The following is a 21,076-nucleotide window of genomic DNA, read 5'->3' as shown; positions in this document are numbered from 1 at the left end:
AAATGTCTTTTTACAAACAACTTTCCAAGACATAAATGGTCAAACATTACCATTTATTACTTTAAGCTGAAACTTTTCTTCATTGTAGAAACTAATTTTTCTTGGCTTCTACTAGACACAGCCACTTGTGAAACCATCAAGAGCCATAGTGGCTCAAGCGATCCAGCATTACTTTATAAAAGAACTAATAGGCCAACAACAATAGGAATTGTTTGTTAACACTTTGATACTTATTTTGGAAGATAACTAGTAAATAAATAAAATAAAAATTGTTGTTTAGATCTAAAAATAGTGGAAACGCGAATAACAAAACCTGAATAAGGAGCTTTGAGTGTTTAGACATGCTGATAAATATTTTGGAATATCAATTTAACTACAGCTATTAATCTAGATAAATGATTTAATGAAACATTAGAATCACAAAGGTAAACAAAAATGCATGTGCTTAATCATAAAATAAAATTTGTTAAGATTTACTAACTAAAAAGAGGTTAGAGGATTGTTCTATTAATCTTACCAGTAAAATTAAAATGCAATTTTCAATTGCTGTGGAATAACATAAATGGGACACTTGGTCATAAAACATGGTATTTATAGTGATGTTTTCACCATCACCAGATTCTTCAAGGTGATCTCATAGATTTTTGAAAGAATATTTAGGAAATTAGTTATTCAAAAGAATAATCTCGGAATTAAGTTATAGTTATGACTGCTGGTTGGAGGTTGAACCGTTTAATTAGCAAACACTTTTAACGCTACTAAAACTTTTCATGTTAGTTACCATTTTGTACGATTCAATGCCTTAAAAAAATTAATACAAAAAGAAATATATATACTAACATTAAGCTGCTTATTAAATTTCAGTTTTCATTATTAGTTTACTAATAATTAAAAAAAAAAATTAATAAGCAGCTTAATATATATACTAACATTAAATAAACGTGAAATAAATCTCCTGAAGTATAATTAAATCAAATAAATATACTATAGTAAACTAGCTTCAGTAATGATACATATAGCAAATAGCTCACATTTAATTAGCCTTTAAACACTTTTAAAAATAAATTTTGAACTTAAAGTGGTTGATCAAAGTTAAATATTAATATATATAATGAAATGGAATTCCTTGCAAATTTCATATTCAATATTTATATTTTACAAATTTAACTTATTTTAAGTACCTAAGAGAAAATAGAAAATAACTATTCAATAACACATGAACAGCTGTTTTTATAATTATTATTTCTATAAAATATGTATTGAAATAATAACAATAAAACTTAAAGATGTTATAAATGAATAAAATAAAAATAATTACCTGAGAAGGCTGGTATGGAGGTTGCCATTGAGGACTATTGGACTGATGGTTGGGAGGAGCACCAGGTCGTGAAGGACCCTGGCCCCACTGCTGAGGCCCAGGACTGCCTCCGGGAGTAGGGTACTGGCCTCGGAAGTTGTTGCTACTGTTATTTGACCAGCCTGAAAGAATATATTTTAGAGATGATTAATTCAAACAAACAGTATTAAAGGTTAGAACAAAAATGAAAGCAACATTAAAATATTAGTGGTAGGAACTGAAAAACTCTCTACTCCTAGATTATTATATTGGAGTTAAGATATTTCCTACTATCAATATGTGTTTTTAGCAGGAAAAAAAAACATTAAAAAAAAAAAAAAAAGATGAACAAGAATGAGAAAAACAGTGACAAAGATATTTATAGATTAAGTTGAGGATTTATTAAAAGTAACTTAGTAAGGAAAATAACACTGATATATCTCAATCCCAATTGGCCAGGGTTAATACAGAAATGCACTTCTGAAATTCTTTAGCAGTATTTCTTCATATCTATAGTATACCGTATAGAATATATTATAAAATACTGAGGAATTCGTAATCAATTAGCACAGTTTCACATTCTTTTGAGAAATGTGACGAATCTTAAATCCTGAATAAAAACAGATGGTATGTTTCTATATAGCACTGTCCTATAATTAATTGATGTTTCATGCTTAGATAAATCAAATGCCAATCCATAAACTAGAGTTTTGAAAATTAGCTCCATACCTGGATACATATTGGGTCTCTGCTGAGGATAGGGAGGGTACGGTGGCTGCGGTGCTGCATCCTTAACAAAATCAGGATGCCTCCTCGGCTGAGGAGCGGGAGGCGGCATGGCCTTAGCCCCACCAGCACCAGGGGGGTAGTAACCCTCTCTGTAGAAGTCGCCTGAGTACTGGCCGCCGGGAGGTGTTCCTCCGGACGGGCTGGCCCCACCACCAGGCGGCGGGTAGCCCCTTGGGGGAGGGTAGCCTCCACCGATGGGATACCTGTTGTAGTCCTGCTGTTGGGGCTGTTGCTGCTGCTGGGACTGAGGCTGCTGCTGCTGACCCTGCTGAGGAGCCTGAGGCCCAGGTCCTTGGCTGCTGTTTCCACTTCCAGGGCCGGGCGGTGGTGGCACGGTGCTGTTAGCACTGCTGCTGCTTTGGTTGTAGCCCCTATTGTAGATATCATTCACATTATATGGATATATTAAGTAACGACATTAGATGAAGATACAAGAAAAAATCAATAGGTATACTTTGCTGACCTGTCTCCTTCAGGCCCATAGGGTGGATACATGGGTCTGTTGGGAGGGTACTGGGCTCCTGGATACTGCTGGCTGTAACCTTCTCCATACTGATAGCCGCTGCCCTGCCCCTGGTAGCCACCACCACTCGGTGCTAAACCTACAAGTAGACAAAGTATATATTAATAATTAAAAATTTGTAACATCCAACACGAATCATAAATAACTGACGAAATAAGCAAGCACAATCAACAACTAACATATAGATTAACCAACCACCAAGAAGAAATCGTTTCATTTTATTATAAATATTAGAGAACATTAAACAAACATTTGAATAAACAGAGAAGTAACCACCAAGCTCAATACATCATACAGCTGCACCAACTACTTATTAACATTTAGAACAAAATAGTGCTAACAACCCTAAGTTCTAAACATAGAATGAAAAAAATTATCAAAACACATAGATGAAATTATTAAAAACAACTAATAAAGGAGAAAATGTGTAACAACAAATTATAAAAGATCTATATGTGACCACTTCAATTATGTTTGGCGTAAATAAATGTTTGGAGGATAAGGGAGAGAAATAAATACTTATGATATAAATTATAAGTTATAATAGAGGACCAATTTTTTTTTCAGTTATCAGAGGATTAGGCATGTACTCAAAATATGCCTTCAAAGATAGCAGAAAACAAGTACAGTTTTGAATTTTGTGTATTAACAAGCCTAGAACTAGTTATTATTAGAAAATCATCGCTTGATAAAAAGTAAAAAAGGAATAGTTCATTTATTGTTGGATCACAAAACAAGCACTTTTTAAAATTATATTTCTGTTATATTATAATTTTTGGTTGTTTGAAAAATTGAGGACTCCATCAGGAAACACTTGTTAAAAATACTGTTTAAAATTACAATCTTTTCATTTTAGAAAAAAAATTGAAGGAATAGTCAAATGAATCCTTTATCATTATATCATAATCTTTATCAAACATAACTTTAGAGATAAAATAGACATTAGATAATTACGTATACTTTTTTTTTTCTACTTAAAACGGTTAAAGCATTCAAGGTATGTTCCCTAAAGGCGAATTCCTGACAATGCTTCCCAAGCTCTATGAATTAGGTTTCAATGTAAGGAAAATAACTAACAAAATAGTGCATAGTACAAAATTTGTATAAATAAAAACGAAAACAAGGAAACTTTAAACATTTTTAAGTAAAAAAAGGATTCCATATAAGTAACAAATACATTACGAACAGAAAATAACCAAATATTAAAACAGAATTCATGCCCGATGAAAACACATATAAAACGGCAAAATTTGTGGACATGGAGTAAGGAAAAGGAGAGGGTATTGGAGATAGCATGCAAGAATGTTACCTGGACGGGAGGGACCTCCGCGGGAGCTGCTAGTAGCATTGTCGTCAAAAGGATTTGATACACTAATGTTATCCTGACCAGCAACCATACCTAGCCATACCAACACTATCAGGTCTGTTCACTTTATTATTTACTGACAATTTGTCAGGCGTAAAATGAAAAAGTAAAAGGAGTCAAAGGAAATTAATTACAATATCTAAATGTAACAATTAACATATTAATAAAATAATGTATCATACTCTAATAAAATATTATATTTACATTAGCTTGCTGGTTACCACTCTAGTCACCTGACACTCAGAAATAACTGACTTGCTAGTTATAGTTTTTAATTGCTACTCTTAATGATTTTAGTAGTCACAATTTCTTAAAAATATCAATAGCTTAATAGTAACACAGGATAATGGTTGTTGGCAGCTGATCCTAATCGCTGGCGAAGAAACTGTGAGGAGACCCTGGATATTGGAGGGCATCAGGGTCATTTATAAATAAAAAAGTTATGGTTATATGAAGATTAAAGGAAGGCCGCCTGTTGCTCAGTGGTTAAGACACAGTCTTACCAATTTGATGTCTATTGGCGGTGCCGGTTCAAATCTGGCCTGGGATGTTGACTTTTTTCATTGAGTGGCGGTGCCACAAAATGGAGAACTTTGACCCCTAACCATGGTTAGGCAATATAGGACTCCAGATGGAGTCTTGGCCGAGAAAAAAAAAAAAAGAAAGAAACAGAATGTTTCTGTATCCTTAAATAGTAAACAATCCCTGGTTCATCTCGACAAGAAAGTTCTTATAATGAAAACATTTATAAAACATATACTCTTTAATGTCTTGATTTACTAAAAGCTATGGGCATTAGAAATGTGATTCACAATAATATTATATAGGTGATACAGTTCCAATTTTCGACAAGTTTAGAAGTTAATAAAATTTATACGTAAACAAGTATGAAATTATTTATCCTTTCATATTAAGTGTAGAACAACAGGCTGAAGTTTCAAAACCGTCTTGCAAGTTTTATGCTGAACAAAACATTTTTTCAGGAAGAAATAATACATTATTTACTTGATAAAAAAAAGGAAATAACAGAAACCTTTTGTCTCCTATTACGAGTTTATAATGATCACACTTCTTATCAAGATCCTGGCAAAAAGTTATTTGAAAGATTTAGAAATGTGATGCCAGGAACAAGGAAAAGCTCAGAGGTAAATGAAAAAAAATCAAAAGATTCTTCCCAAGTTTAAAATTCTAATAGATTTATAACCTCAAGTTTTATGAATATTAGTCCTAGAGCTGACATGTAAGATGTTGAAGGATTATAATTGATACAAAACTTTAGGAAAGTTCCACAATAACGGAATAGCTAAAATATCTATCCCTATAATTAAGGCTCACATTTTTGTTTTTTGACTGTAAAAGATAAAAATAATAATTTATTATATCAAACTGTATGTTGTATCAGGATTAATCGTAAATAATTATAAAATGTCCAACGTGTATTGTGCAAATCTTTTTTTGACAGCAATCGTGCCAAAAGAACCAAAACCATGAAAATAATTTATTTAATATTTATGAGTTATTACCATAAATAACCCATGTTCCATAATTAATATTTAGTTTTTAGTGATCCCAAAGAAAGTTGTAGCAATTGAACACAAACCCTTTTTTACAACAAAACAGGAAGAAACTTACTACAAAACATGGTGAAGATTGTTTCTATGATTTGGTACATTTTTCTTGACGAGTTTTAGGTTGACATACTTCAACATTTCACTAGCTGGTTTTGGGACAACATATATTGACAAACATTGTTCAACAAAATCATCAAATTCCTCCGTATTTCACCCTTTGGATACTTTGTGGATCTATTTCACCCCATCATTCATATTTTTTCATGAAGTACAAATTGCTCGTCATTACTCTGAAATAAATAACTTTCCCCCTATTTAACCCTTTTCAGATAATAAGAGTGAATTAAATTGATTGATTCTGCATTAAGGTGCTAAGAAGTTTCATATTTACTACTCCCATTGTTATACCTAAAAGATCGCAAATATACTAAAGTTAGTTAAAAGCAACTGTTAATAATTTAATAATTACGATTCATGAAGAACATGGTGCTAGTTAAGTTTGATACAGCAATACTAATCAAAATTAATTAATACTTGTGCGATACAATGAAACCAATGGAGTCTTCTCATTAGTACAGTTGTTGTGCAATCAGAAAACAAAGCAAGTATAGTTTTTAAAGTAAGTAGATCAAAGTAGTCCACAGAGTTTTTAATAGGTTTTTTTTTCTTTTCTTTAATTACCTTGACTTGATTGGGAAGGAGGGCGTTGTTGCTGACTATTATAATCCTGAGGGTATCCTCCGTAATTGGAATAGCCGTCCATGCTAGTTCCGCCACTACCAGGACCTTGAAATGAATCTTGGGAGTTTGAAGAACCTGAATTCAAACAGGAATTATTACAACGGGAGTAAGTAACCTTCACTTTTTATCTTAATTGTAACCACATTATTCTTTAAGTCTACACTCGTTTCTTAATTACAGACAAAATTAGAATTTTTTAAGGAAAATATGAAAATGGAATATACATAGGTATGTTTTATTTAACCTAAAAAAAGGAAATCATTTTAAATATATCACGAATGAATTAAAAAACTGTAAAATGTTCCTCGAATAAGGAACTAAATTTAAAAAGAAAATATGATTCCTCAAAATTGTAAAAAAAAAAATTACATTCCAAAAACAAAAGTGAGGGGTGGGAAATGTTTTGATTTATGGAGGTTATATACTGTTAGAGATCAGCCAACAGTCGATGTAAAAATAAACACTTATTGATTTTCTTAAAAGTAACTATTTATTCCTAACAATATGTTGTTATGTTTAAAATGAGGAAAATAAATTTTAAATGACAGAACCTGGAGAGGGCACTGGTGCAGTTCCTTTGGCTCCCTTTTTCTTTGATGTAGCCTCAACTTGGTTGATGATTGGTTGTGGATCTATTCCACCCCTATCGAAATGGCATTCAAAGGGAAGCAAGTTCTTGGTATAGTGTTTCCTCAGGGTGTATGCAGCACTAGAAGAGGCACCGATACCCAAGAGACCTGCGATGTCCTTCCATATCTTGTTCTTTGTAACCTATAAATAATGTGAAAGTTGAAATACAAATTCTCAATAACACTTTTTGACTGTCCGCTACAAAGTGCAAAAATACTAAAAACATTAAGGCAATACAATTAATCTCACACAACAAAATTACTAAAAAGAAAAGGAAACAACATGATGAGTAAAAAGGGGGAAAAAAATAGAGTTCTAACATACAACACAAAAATGAACTCAAACACAAAATTTAGGATCACACATATTTCAATAGTGCAAGAAAACTACATGATTCTTACAGGCTACATACAAAATTAACAACAAAATACACAGATAATTTTCAGTATATCAATGACAATAATACTACTGAATGTGAATATCTATTTTTCTAATGTTCTAACAGTTATATTGATAGTATACAGAGATAACACTACTGCCATTACTAACAACTAGCTTTCAGCATTAACTTATAAACTGGCAATTAAGCATGACAATCACATTAAAACTTGCTGTAAGAGGCTTTTTATCACCAAGAATATATCATAAAGATTTAGTTCAATAAGATTAACCAAATTTTCTAAAACAATAATTTAATATAATAAAATAATAATAATTTAATAAAATTTGAATTTCTTCCCACTGAAACAAACAAATAGTATTCTAAAAAGTTATTTATTTGCTAACATAGCTCTGAACTTTGTCACTCCCCACTACAGGCCCACTCATTTCATGTAAACTTAATAACTGACTGACAAGGCAGCTAAAGGTATGGGGATTAAAAGTTATTAATTAAGATAAAGAAGTCATTAATATTTTATAGAAGACAGAAAATTGATTTAATATGAATTTCAATATATTAAAGAGACAATGGGCACATTTTAATATTTCTGAAAACAATATCCATATCATCAATTAGTATTTCATATAATAGTTGAATTATGAACTTGTAAATACTTATTTTAACACAGTCTAACACATAATACACATGTAATAGGAAATGTGTTACAATTTTATAAAGAATATCCACTAAATATAAATATAAAAAAAAAAAAGTGCAGTAAACTGTAGTTCACGTTGTGAGGATGAGGATAAAAGCAAAGCAAGGATGAAGAATAATCCAAGCAAAAAGACCATTAACCAATTTTAGAGAAAACAAATACATAAACAGCTTTAAGAAAAATACATAAGACAAAAACTATAATATATTCAAAGCATTGTTTCCCAAAACCATTTTCTTTACACTTAATAAAAAACCACAAGAATATAAGAAGAAACCATTAAATGTATTAACAGCTCAGTACAAAAGTCAGCATCTTATAGAATGACCTGGAAGTTTGTTTAATGCCAACATTATTTGGCAAATTTTGTTTGTTGTCTAATTATTGTACATACAGACTAATACTTTTAATCAATATAAATAATAATGAACCCCACTAGTTTTATAAAACATTATTACTGAATTGTAATAAAAATTTTAAACCAAATGGCGAATAGTACCAAGTTCCAAGGATCATCCTAGAGTAATCTTGTGATGGTGCCAATTCTACATAAAACACACACACAAAAACCAATAATAATTGACCCAGTAGTCTTAGAAAAACTTGCAGACTAATTTTTAAATGAAATTTGGATTCTCTGAATCTTGAAACTTAAAACCTCAAAATTAGAGGAAGGGGATTAAATTTTTTTTTTCTTGATTGTGAATGTAATAACAGAATTAATCAAACTGGAGAAATTAATTTCATTAAAATTACTACCTACTATAAAAGCGGTCCCACTTGGAACTGAAAATGCACAATATCCTTGCTTTCATTCTGAATAGATTTTTATTCAAAACATTCTGTTCTTTTTTAAGCATGATAAACATAATTAAATTTGTCTAATATTATTAAATACATTTGTAATTTAATTAGTAATTTATCATTTTATTTGGCTTGGACTGCGTATTTTGATCTTGAGACCAAAACAAATAATAAATTATAACCACTTGTTTTGCCCCTCATTTTCATAAAACAAAAAATTACTCTTATTGTCTGTATATTTCTGTAAACGAGAAAGGACAACTAAACTGAACTGGTTGTAACCACGTTAGTAATTATTGTTTAAAGATGAACTTTATTTAGCACCCCAAATTTGTAATTAGCAACTTTGATGTAGATTTAACTAAATATTCATGAAGGCTAACCATCACCTTATCTCCTTGTTCTAATTAATAGTCCTCTGTTTTTGAGGGTCAGATGAATAAATTAAATCTTGGTTTTATGCTGAGAAAATTCTACAATTTCTCATTCAAAAATTTCTAGGAAAAATCCTTATAAATTTTAAACCTTGTAAAGTAGTAAAAAATAAAAATATTTCATACAAACAAAGTATCTTTATCACATCCAAGTTCTAAAGTATTCCACAGAATGCCTTAATTCATACTTTGCCGCTAATATATAGATTTAAAAATTATAAATAGCAACCCAAAACATTTTAATTTCCATTAATAGCATTAAAAATTGAAAAAGAAGAAATATACATAAAAAAATAAAAAGCATGCAAATAAATCCCTTAGCCAAATAAAGTGGAAAAATTAATGAAAACAATAAAAAGTTAATAAGAAGAAAGATATGGAAAAAAATAAACCGGGTACCATGTGGAACTACACTGCACCTTGCATACCTCCATGAAGCCCCCTCTTTCTTTGACAAACAAGTACAGCCTAAATAAGTCCAAAGGGTTCTTTGATATGGTCGGGCAGGCAGATATAGGTGTCCCTCGTTCCTCCATGAAATGAAGCAGTTTATCCAGCCACATCCTTCGGTCATGAGATTCGTCCATTTCATACAGCTTACCCAGGCTATCATGTTGTTTCTGAAACATTAAAATTATTATTTACACCTTAACCTAAAAGAGGAGATTTTCAGCCAGTCATTCAGCATAGTAAACCAACATCTGAGTATGAATATATGGCTGACAAGAAAACATACTTGAAGCGACTATAACAAAAGTTTCACTAAAACAAACCAAACTCAGTCCATTGCACCATGAAATGTGATTAAAATATTGATTTGATTTGTTCTGTATTAAACTTTATGCGGTGAAATTGGACTACTAAGGAGCTTTTAGAATGGTTATTTATTCAGAATTTGCTAATTCAATTAATTATACAATTTAAACTGTTTAGTCGATGACGAGAAAGAAAACAACCTGAGAAAAAATGAGATATCCCGAGGAAGAATGTTTATCAAAAACAATCATTTTCAAGGTGAGGAGCAAGATTAAAAATCAAAATATTAAAAACTTTCAAGTTCGTTTATTAATTTATTTTTGAGAAAATATTATAATTATTTATATATTGATTAAATTGGAAAAAATATATCTAAATGAAAATGAAAAATATAATTAATTAAACAAAACTGGTGTATAAAATTCTTCAGATTATGTCATGATTGCAATGATGAGCAATGGAACTTTTAAGACTCCCAATAACTAAAGTCACTGTTTTTTCATTTAAAAAGTAATAAGTGCTGAATAAATTATTCTAATCAATACCCTACTAAATGCAAATTTATTGAGCACAAACAAATTTTTTTAAAGAAAATAATACAATAATGGCATTAACATGCTATTAACTATTTCTAAATTTGTAGTTAAAGTAAATACTGTTAGTTAAAAAGATATTAATAAAAATGCGGACCAGTGATATTTATTACTAATATCAATACTAAAAAAATTCATTATGCAAAGGACTTGATTAGTTTTAATAAATTAACACTTCTAAAATCACTAAAACTGCTGAGAAGAAACATTATAAAGAGAGTAATATAAATCCCTTCCACTCTAAATAATTAGGGTAAAATGTGATATTGATAACCGCTATAGAATGATTACAAAATATTAGTGATCCTTGACAATTTTAAGTTTTATTGAGAAAAACTTGTTCAGCAGAGAAAAAAATAAGCAAAGAAATCACATGATAATTGGTAGAAATTTAAGATGAAACTTATCTCATAAAGTCACAGGAATACATTATACTGAAAGGAAAAGAGAAAATGTAGCAATCATACAGCCCAAATCTAAACCCTCTGGAGCAAGTCAGATGAGCTTCTCTACTACAACACCTTCAAAAATTAAAAATTGTTATTGAGAAACAGAAAATTTAGCTCCCCACTAATCAAAAAATTCCATATAAGCCATAATTATTAAAAATACACAACTATAATAGTCCATAATTGTGTCTATTTCAAGAATTTTTGTATATAACTGTTTTAATTGAGTGGGGTGGGAGAATTTAAGAGTGAAAAATGAAAAAAATATAAGTATGTAGCCAGTTTACCATTCTATCTTAAATTTTCATTATTTGAGCCTCAGCATCCCAAATAAAAATATCACCTCTCCCCTTAAAATGTCCAAAACCTAACCTTTATTACTCAAACTATTTATAATAAATTTAGAGTGACTTATCATTCCCTTATAATTTTTGTGACCGAGATTCGACTGTAAGTACAATTAAGCGACTGCTAACTCTCTTAAACTATCTTCAGTCTAGACTACTTTGACTGAATAATATGGAAATATGATGACATTCTTTGAAAGAACAATAGAGAGGGAGCATTTAAAATACTAACCAATTGAGAGGTTTTGGTGAAAATAATATCGAAAATAAACAAAAACAGTAAAAAAATGTATGTAAATGTATTAATAATCAGTTGGATCAATGAATCTATAATTTTCTAATTTGAACATTAACTCATTTGATATTGCAATTGATGTTTATTCATGCCGCAATAAAAACCATGCATTTCCCCTAATTGGGATAGAATACTAAAAGGAAAAGACTGCTCCTTACTCTTTGCATGCCCTGGATAAATGTTTCCCATACCACATAGCTTTAATGATCACCACAAAACCATTCAAGTAACTAGGTACTGCCATAAATACGATATAAAAAAAAGTTAGTAAATTAATTATGGGTCCTGAGAGAGTAATATTAATTTAATACAGTAGATTCTAAACAGTATCCAGCTGATGGGACTGTGAAAAAGATTGTTAATCACTAATTATTCATAGATAAAAAAATTGAAACTGATCCACAGGCCACTTAGTATCGAAAAATCAGAAAAAGGTGACAAATGATGTAAAATACGTGGGTAAAAAAAATTATATACACTTTAAAGTGGAAAAATTATAAAAAGTACTCATCCCATCAGATCCTTGAAACTTATTCATTAATGAAACCCATTTTTCAAGTCTCAGAATTTGTAAAATACTTATCATATTAATTTAATAATTATTGTTTAGTAACAAACTGTTATCAATAAAATTTAATTTACCACACACCACTTAAACCTGTAATACACAATTTTTATCATAAATAAAAAACTTATTATTGGGAATCTACTGTATTTAAAAAAAACAAAAAAAAACTAGACTAAATAACTGTAAGCTAGTCAAGAAATAACATAAGCACTTCTTTAGTATCTCATGCAGCTGTGCGCTGAAGGATCAGCAGTTATTAATAATGTCCAGACAGAAGAGATCGTTCAGGGTGCTGCACACAAATTATAAAATTAAAAAAAAAAAAGAAAAAAAGATTTTATTTATATGCATACAAATAGTTTAAATGAATTTTAAAAAAATATAGGTGCTATATTGCCCCGAAAGTGGCCAAATAAGAGTAATAACAAATATAAAATGTAGAAATACAGTATAAATATGTAAGAATATATACGGCATTGAACCTGATTTTGAAAAATAGTACTTTAGAGTAAAAATCAGAAAAGAAAAAACAAACACATAATTTAGGCTCATCTCATGACCTTAACAAATGTTTAGTTTATTAAGGTTAAGATATCAATCAAAGGTTAAATACTTTTATTTCGATTAACTGTTTAGGTATTAAGTGTTTAAACAATAAATCATCCTGTAGAACTTATCATTTTGTGGAGTTTATACTTATTATATTTATATTCCTATTATTGTTTTAATAAAAAATAGTAATGTAAAATATACATAAACTTTATTTTTTGTATACTTATAATGCAAAAGAATATAATAAATATTTTTAACTTGATTAATCAGGTTAAAAGTTGATTTTTAAATAGAATAATTTAATTTTTATTAAATGTATATATAATTAATAATTTGACTACTTCAAACTGAACCGAATTTCAGGTTTTAATAGATATATATTTATATTTCATTCTGACCCTAAGCACGGATTCTATGAAAACATACATACTGGCGATAGTAATCTTCCTATACAGATGTTTATTTCAGTTTCCCAATTTACATCAAAATAATCCTGAAGCTATGATAATGTTAAAAATTATACAAAAAATCTTACAGTAGAACCTTAAAGAGACACAAAATTTTAATTTGGAATATTGCAATAAATGAATCCTTTTATGAAAAATTCATTTCCAATGTTATGATTATATTAAACAAGTAGGACTACTTTGTACATGAATTACCTTTAAATTAAAGCACGACCAGTGTTAAAGAAATAACCCAGGCTAGGTAAAGTTTGATCACAAACTTGTAACAGCAATAAACTGACACTAACAGTTTATAGAAACCTAATGTTGATTAATGGTGTATCAAAATGGTATAATCTTTTTGCAATTATTAAAGCTTTAGGATAATTTAGATATAAATAACAATATCAGAATCAACCATGTGCAGATAACTGACAAGAACTGAATTAGTGTTTTCAATTTATAGTATCACGATTTTTCATAACATAATTTAAATTGAGAGATTGATGGATCCTACAGGATCCATAATGACCAATATCTAATAATTTTATTATTATTATTTTTTAATTAAGTATTAATTTCATTGACTGATGAGAGTCTATTCAAGCAATAACAAATATAATATTTTTTCGAAATAATAAATAAACATTACACAATTCAAAACTCTAAGAAATTAATAATATGAATTTAAAAACAAAATATTTCCAGCCAATAAAACAAAAAACTTATAGGTGGACCAGATTATTACTAATTTTATTGCAACACCCTGAGCTATGAATATATATTAAGGTTTCACATGAAAGATATACCATAAACAAAATTTATGATTCTAAACATACATACATGCGAAAGAAGAGCTAATTAAATATTACTCCTCATTACTGAACATTAAAAGGAAGCTTTTGAACTAATAATTTTTAAATTAATGCTTTCAATAATTCTTAACTCTTTTTAACCTTTAAGCCTCAGTATGTTAGTGCTTCTTTTTTAAAAAAATAAATCAAGGAAATGTTATTTCTAGATGCTGTTGAAATTTATATGCAAATAAATAAAGAAAATAACAAGACAAAGCAGGCACAGTGAATAAGAGACATGTTTAAAAAGTATTAACCTTTGGCCTGTACAGATCTTGGGGAATATGACTGTTAAACACCTGGAAAAAAAACAAATACACGTTTTTTCAAACCGATTTATTTTTAAAGGCCAAATCATAATTTTTTAAATTAGCTTTTAAAAAAAGTTAAAGAAAAAAAAAGAAAAGAAGAAATGCATTCTTCAAAGAGGACTTTGTAATAGTCCCAGAAAAGGAAAGGAGAGAAGGCGTACTACTATTATATTTTTAAAGTAAAACTTAAATGTGTACGTAATTATAGAAAAAATAAATAAACTAAAAAAAAAAAAAGATAACAAAATAAAAACACTTAAGCATTTATGTGTAGACAAGTTAAAGAGTGTAATAGCGAAAACACTGAACATGCATTAGACAACAAAAAAATAATAAAATAAAAAGTATATACACACAAATTAGTGGGGAAATATGTGGTTTTAATTTCGCTCATGAATAGAACTCCAAATAATTGTTTAGCACCTACTCCTTTATTTATAAAAATTAATATCTACTTTGAAGTAAATTAGTTTTATAATATTTAATAATTATTATCACTTACCAAATGTTCAAGGAACAAGAATAAGAAATTTAAGTCATAATCAATACTGAAAAATACTTAAAGAAATTCAGACTTACTTTTAAAATAATCAACATTTAACGAACATATCCAATCCAAAAAATATTAATGATAAAACAAAGAACAACAAAAACTTTGGTGATTAATCATACAGTCCATAAAATATGGTTTTTTAAATAATCAAATTATAGATTACAAGGAGGGTGTGATGCAAACAAAGACCACAATTTAATCCTGAATACCAAATACTTTCCAGGATGATATTGTATATCTGTTTCGCTCACAGAATTATTCGATGTTAGCAAAAGGTGAGCCATTCAGTACCAATGAATGGCTATCAAGACAAGAGATTTTAAAAAATAAAGAAATTCGGAAAATGCTAACCCAGATCTGAGACAAAGAATCATGGATTCAAACAAGAGTAGAAGACATAAAAATACAGAAAATAAAATATCCCTAAATACTTTCCACACACATAACTTGTTGGTTGATTAATTAATGATTATCAAGTTGCCAAAATTTTAAAATTTAGAAAATATCCTACCCGACCTGAGGGCTTAAAACTGACAGTCCTGATTAGTAGTGAAACCTTTGCTAGATTATTCTTAGAGAGAAAGATAATGACAGTCCATTGATTCCTGTTAATTGTATATACATATGAGGAACTACAAAAGCTATACAAATATATGTTAAACATTGAAAAATATTGCAAAGATGTCCTGAAAATCTTTAACTCCTAGTACAACTCAGCCAAATAGAAGAGTCCAAAATGAGTATCAAACATAACGATCAATAATTATTACACCAGCAAACTTTTGAACTTTAAAATGTTTAAAAGCAACATAGAGGAATTACGGAATCAAAGTTCATTTATTTTAGCTAAATTATTTATTCCAAGATTACTTGATTCTATTATCTCCACTATTACAGACGGCAGAAAGGGTTGTTTGTTTGAACAAGTTATCAATCCGATTTGAAAAATTCTTTTTGTGTTAGATAGACCGTGGGATCAATATTGATGGAAGCTTTAGGCAATATAGAACCCAATGGAAGGAAATGGAGCATATGAATTTTTTCAACTATTTCTATAAATTCTGAGAACAAGTATTTATAATATCGATAACAAAATACTATCAACATTATAGAGGCTGAGTGTGTCCCATAAGGATTGGCTTATGGCTACAGTAACAAATAACACAGTGCCTTACTCACTGAGCTACCTCACTTTCATATAATATCAAGTTTGCTTTATTATTAAGAATACTCACACAAATTTAGAAGAAAAAATTAACTAGAGAAGTCCAGAGTTGGGCAGTGTGAAGGTAAGATATACAGAAATGCTGGATAGTCATCCTCAATACTCAGAGAAATTCTCATGGTGGACAGAATACAATTAGCCATAATGATTTTTAATTTAGCAAGATATGTGATACTTAGTATATAGACAAATAACTGAAGTGCTGGGATCATCAGTGAAACATTATCAACAAAAATACTGATTGTAAATTAAAACTCCTAGGTCATGAGCAAAATGGAAAACTAAACAAGCAGTAATATCACACTTTTGTTTCTTGATAAAAATATTACAGTGGGTTATTGGTAAGAAGAACAACAGGACAGATACGTGAACAAAGTATAGTTATATAACTGAAATTTAACTAATCTTTTAATTAGCCTCAAAAGATAAATAAAAACTTTGCTAAACTCTAGTAAATGAACTAACTGAAAAAGATATAAATAATACTAAACAAAATAAAAGAGCACTTACTGGGCTGGCAGGAGTCCTAGGCCAGGTGGGGCTATGATCCGGCGGGTACTCCTCATGCATGGAATTGAGCGAGGCGCCGCCAGGTGACGGAGCTGTGCTCTGAGGTGTAGTGGGATGGCTATGGTAGCCCATTATTCCGGTTACATTATCTTTTACTCTTTTACTTGGAGTAATGTTTCCATCATCTCCAGATGCTGCGATAATAACAAGACATTCGTAAAATTACAAAAATTGAGTTAATTTAATGATATAAGAAAAATCAATCTACATGTAATGTATAATTAAATAAGGAACATTGACTCGAATTACTCCTTACCTGCAGAGGCATTTGAAAGGGTAGACTGCTGAGAGGCCTCATCAAGAGGTGTTCCATCAGGACCGGTAGTTACTATTGAAGTAACACTACCACCACCTCCGCTTCCACCACCCCCGCTTTGGCTAACTGATGTCATACTTGGACCTATAATATCGATATTATAAATAAAAGTTATGAAATTTAATTGGTGAAATATTACCTATTAGTGACAATTTTATAAAGAGCCACAAAAATAAAAACAATCAGTAAACTTAATAATTACTCTATTAAGTTAACTGGAATTCTATTATTAATTGGAATTACAAAAAACTGCTAGAGAACCCAGAGATCACAATAAATAAAGTTTGGATTATTAAAATATTGCCATGTTCTCCATCAAAACAGTTCAGTGACACAGCGGCTTGGCATTTGAACTTTATTATTTATTTTAGAAATATCACTACTTCAAAATGAGTAATATATACTTTTATTAAAAAAAAAAAAAATCAATTTTTTGAAACTAGAACAACTTAGCAATTTAACATGAATTTTATCATAAAATGCATTGTACTTTTTAAGTTTTAGTGTTTAGTTAGAGTTGAAAAAAAATTTTCTGGATTATTTAAAAGCTTTTTTTGGAGCCTTCCAAAAATAAACAATCTAAAATATTTCAATTTGGATAAGAAAAATTAAGTATATTTACCAGGAGGAGTAGTTGTAATCGATGGTTCATGAATATCATGAGTTGGTGTAGATGTTGGAGGTGGTGGAGGCGGCATCCCAGGATGGTGAGGTGGAGGGGGACCCATCGCTCCACCACCATGCGAGTTGTAGCTCCCAGGGCTAGGTGGCATGTTACTGCTATAGCTGACGACCTTATGCTGAAAATACAATGACAAGAATTAATGAAAAATAGTTGCATAAATACTCATAATATATCAAGGGCTGTAGCAAGATCCTTTTGCACCCTTGGTGAGTTTGAAAAATCTGTGGCCTCCAATTCCAACATGGGGGGTGGAGGGTCTGAATAATTTTATAGAATTTCAGTTAAATTATTTATTGTTTTAATCTGAAAACAATGTTATTATCCAAGAAAAGCTACTCATCAGTAATTTTTAATAACTAGAAATATTTCAGCCATTAATGTGGAAGTTTTATAGCTTGATAAATTGCACAGTTTTAAAAAAAAAAGGAAGATTTTTCATTCTTAATTTTGTACCCTCTTTGTACCTGCGCCCTTTGTGGGGCATGTCTCACAACCGCTTAGCTAAATTCCTGATTATACCTTATATTCCCAATAATTTATAAATAGAATATAGAAGGATCATTGACTGAGTTACAAATGAACAGGTCAATCTTTCTTTTTATGTGCCGATGAGTACTCGAATATCATAAAAATCATAGTTGAAAATTACATGTTGTGTCAAACTAAGGTTGATAATAAAAGCCATTTCAAAAATCATAAATGTATTCTTTTTATCCTGACTTCAGGTAAATAATTAAAAACAAAATACTGGAAGATTGCTGATTGACCGAGTGTATCAATAAATTGAATTTGGTCTGGGTGCGGTCAATTAAAATTCTTTAAAACTATTTTAAAAAAATAGTAAATTGGTGTACTATTTTATTAGAGCCAAAGTTTCGCCCCACATTGCAGGGCTTTGTCAGGGCTAAAAAAGATATAAACACTTGACAGTCACAAAAAAAAAAAATTTAGTAGAAAATAACAGGGGTATACAATAAAACATAGAATGTAAAAAGAAAAATTAAAGGTTATAAAGAATAAATAAAAACGGTAGTAGTAACAGATAAAGAGAAGAAATATTAAAGAAAGTACAAATTAAGAGATGAAAAGGGATAAGAATAAAATTAAATGAAAATTAATGAGACAGAATTCACACCTGTTTTGATGGAAGTCAAAGTCAGAGTGAGCTGTTTGTATTGGGAGGATTGGGGATGGCAGTTAAGTACGTCATATAATAACAAAAATAATAGTACACCAATTTACTATTTGAGTTTTAATTGACTGCAACCGGACCAAATTCAATTTATTAAAAACAAAATAATATTTAAATTATTTTATCTTGGATACTGTCTTCCTCTTCAGCATCTAATCTGTCCCAATATTATTGAAACTTTTAAGATCCTCCAGTATTATTAAAAATTCAAAGATAAATTAAGTACTATTGTGCTTTCTTAATTTTTGATCGGAAGGCAGAATAAGAGGATAACAAATTTCATGAAATAGGGAAGATCAAATGATGAATCTAATCAATAAAAACCATAACCTTATTTATAACTACCAAAGCAGTTATAATTAAAATAATAATATGGAGAGTATGGACTTGATTTCTTTAATGTCTAAGCTAGAAGAGTATCGAAAAGTCAGTAAAAATCAAATGATTATGAAACTAATTGAATTTTCTAACTAAATTTTTGTTTTACAATATGTTTATTAATTTTTAAAATTAATATACAGAAATAAGAAAATATGTATGGGATAATTTAGAATTAAATAATATAAATGTACTGTTAAATTAAAAAAAGAGACTTTCTAAAGTTTTGAACTTTTAGTTGTGTATAATGAAAAATCCCTATAAATTTTAATAGATGCTTTTGTTTTTGAGGATATTAACAGACGATAACGATATCAAGACTTGAAATTAAAAAAAAGCTTGAAATGTGCACGGATTATATAGCACGACATAAAAATAAGTAAATTGATAAAGTTATTGGTTGAAATGAAATGAATAAATACCTGATAGGGTGACGGAGGATATTGTACATGGTTTGGTATAGGTCGTGGAGGAGGATACTGCGATTGAGGAGGAGGACCCTGACCTCCATAGCTAGAGCCGTAGCCCATCGCAGCGGGGCCCATCCCCGGGGCAGCTCCTCGCACTCCATAGCTTCCTGTAAAGACATTTTTTTATTATTAATATCGAATAAAGTAACGGGGTTTTAAAGTTCAACAATGGGTGACTAAATAATCTGAAATTGTATAAATAATGACAGTAGAAATCTTAAACAACGGATTACACTCCTAAATAAAATAGATAATGAAAGAACTAATACTATGTGACTTCCAGAGAATAGAACATTCGTTAGGTAAACTCTTTAATAACAAAATATAATTTATTAATTAACCTTCTAAAAATACAACAAAAATGCTACTCTATCTACTCTATTAATAATGGAAAAACAAATCATAAATTAAAAGGATGAATTCTTGATGACAGTAAATAAGTAAAGTAAATACAACCAGAATTTTTAGCTTAGCATTCCTAATAAGTGAATTCTGAGTAAAAAATAAGAATAATTCACTTTATTTTAAAGGTAGAAGTGTCTTTTGCCACTAGGTTACACACTAATATTCTATAATATAATTTTCTCCTTTTACTCTTGAATGTTATTCTGTATATTATTTCATATTTATAGAAGAATTATTGGCTAATTATACATTTTAATGTTTAAATCTTATTAATTAATGCGAGGTTGGATGTTTAAAGTTAGTTTAAACTTGGATTGTAATACTGTTGGATGCTTGAGATGATACATGAATGCTACAAGAAATTGAATTTGCGGCACATTGTGTTTAACACATAAACTAGATGTTGCAACAGTATTTTTAACCAATTAAGGGTACTCAATTTAAGAGGCTGGGTGAACCCCATGAGGGCTCCAGAACCCTCAGGAGTTGACTCACGGCTACAGTGTAACAGAAAACAATTTTTCTGCCCAGCCGGATTCGAACTCGGGTCCTTAGAAGATAGTAGCCACACGCTTTACCCAGTGGCTACCGCACTCCCACACAATGTAAATGTAAAGTACATAGTAGTACATAGTTCCATTTAAAAAATAAAAAATTGTTCATCTATAAATTATTAGAAAACCTATTATTTAAGTTTTTTTGAATAATATACATTTAATTATATTTTTTTATGTTAATTTAAACTCTAATAAAACCATGAAACTGGAACATCAGGGTCAGAAAAATTATGACAATTTTATAAAGGCTTGATCCTTAC

General features: G+C 29.8%; 1 protein-coding gene and 1 long non-coding RNA gene across 10 annotated transcripts in view; one reads left to right on the top strand and one right to left on the bottom strand.

The window, feature by feature from the left end:
• osa (trithorax group protein osa) overlaps window positions 1-21,076 on the bottom strand; it is a gene marked incomplete at its 5' end in the record, with an annotated part of 42,694 nt that overhangs the window by 8,474 nt on the left and 13,144 nt on the right. For 2 of the 9 annotated variants that reach the window (XM_067045706.1, XM_067045708.1), the window contains 12 exon segments: window positions 1,319-1,479; window positions 2,066-2,496; window positions 2,589-2,727; window positions 3,958-4,047; window positions 6,267-6,401; window positions 6,878-7,097; window positions 9,714-9,914; window positions 14,412-14,453; window positions 16,754-16,947; window positions 17,070-17,213; window positions 17,752-17,929; window positions 19,807-19,961. In XM_067045706.1, the coding sequence (XP_066901807.1) occupies window positions 1,319-1,479; window positions 2,066-2,496; window positions 2,589-2,727; window positions 3,958-4,047; window positions 6,267-6,401; window positions 6,878-7,097; window positions 9,714-9,914; window positions 14,412-14,453; window positions 16,754-16,947; window positions 17,070-17,213; window positions 17,752-17,929; window positions 19,807-19,961 (2,090 nt within the window). 9 annotated transcript variants of the gene reach the window in all.
• On the top strand, window positions 1,441-10,347 carry LOC136795379 (uncharacterized). Its single transcript, XR_010842968.1, has 4 exons — window positions 1,441-1,529; window positions 4,998-5,159; window positions 6,285-6,432; window positions 10,228-10,347. It is a non-coding gene; the product is annotated as an uncharacterized lncRNA (long non-coding RNA).

The sequence above is a fragment of the Halyomorpha halys genome, unplaced genomic scaffold, assembly GCF_000696795.3.
Source record: "Halyomorpha halys isolate HHAL.00 unplaced genomic scaffold, Hhal_1.1 Scaffold946.1, whole genome shotgun sequence".
In the NCBI taxonomy this organism is placed as follows: Eukaryota; Metazoa; Arthropoda; class Insecta; order Hemiptera; family Pentatomidae; genus Halyomorpha; species Halyomorpha halys.
This window is presented reverse-complemented; position numbering and strand designations above follow the sequence as displayed.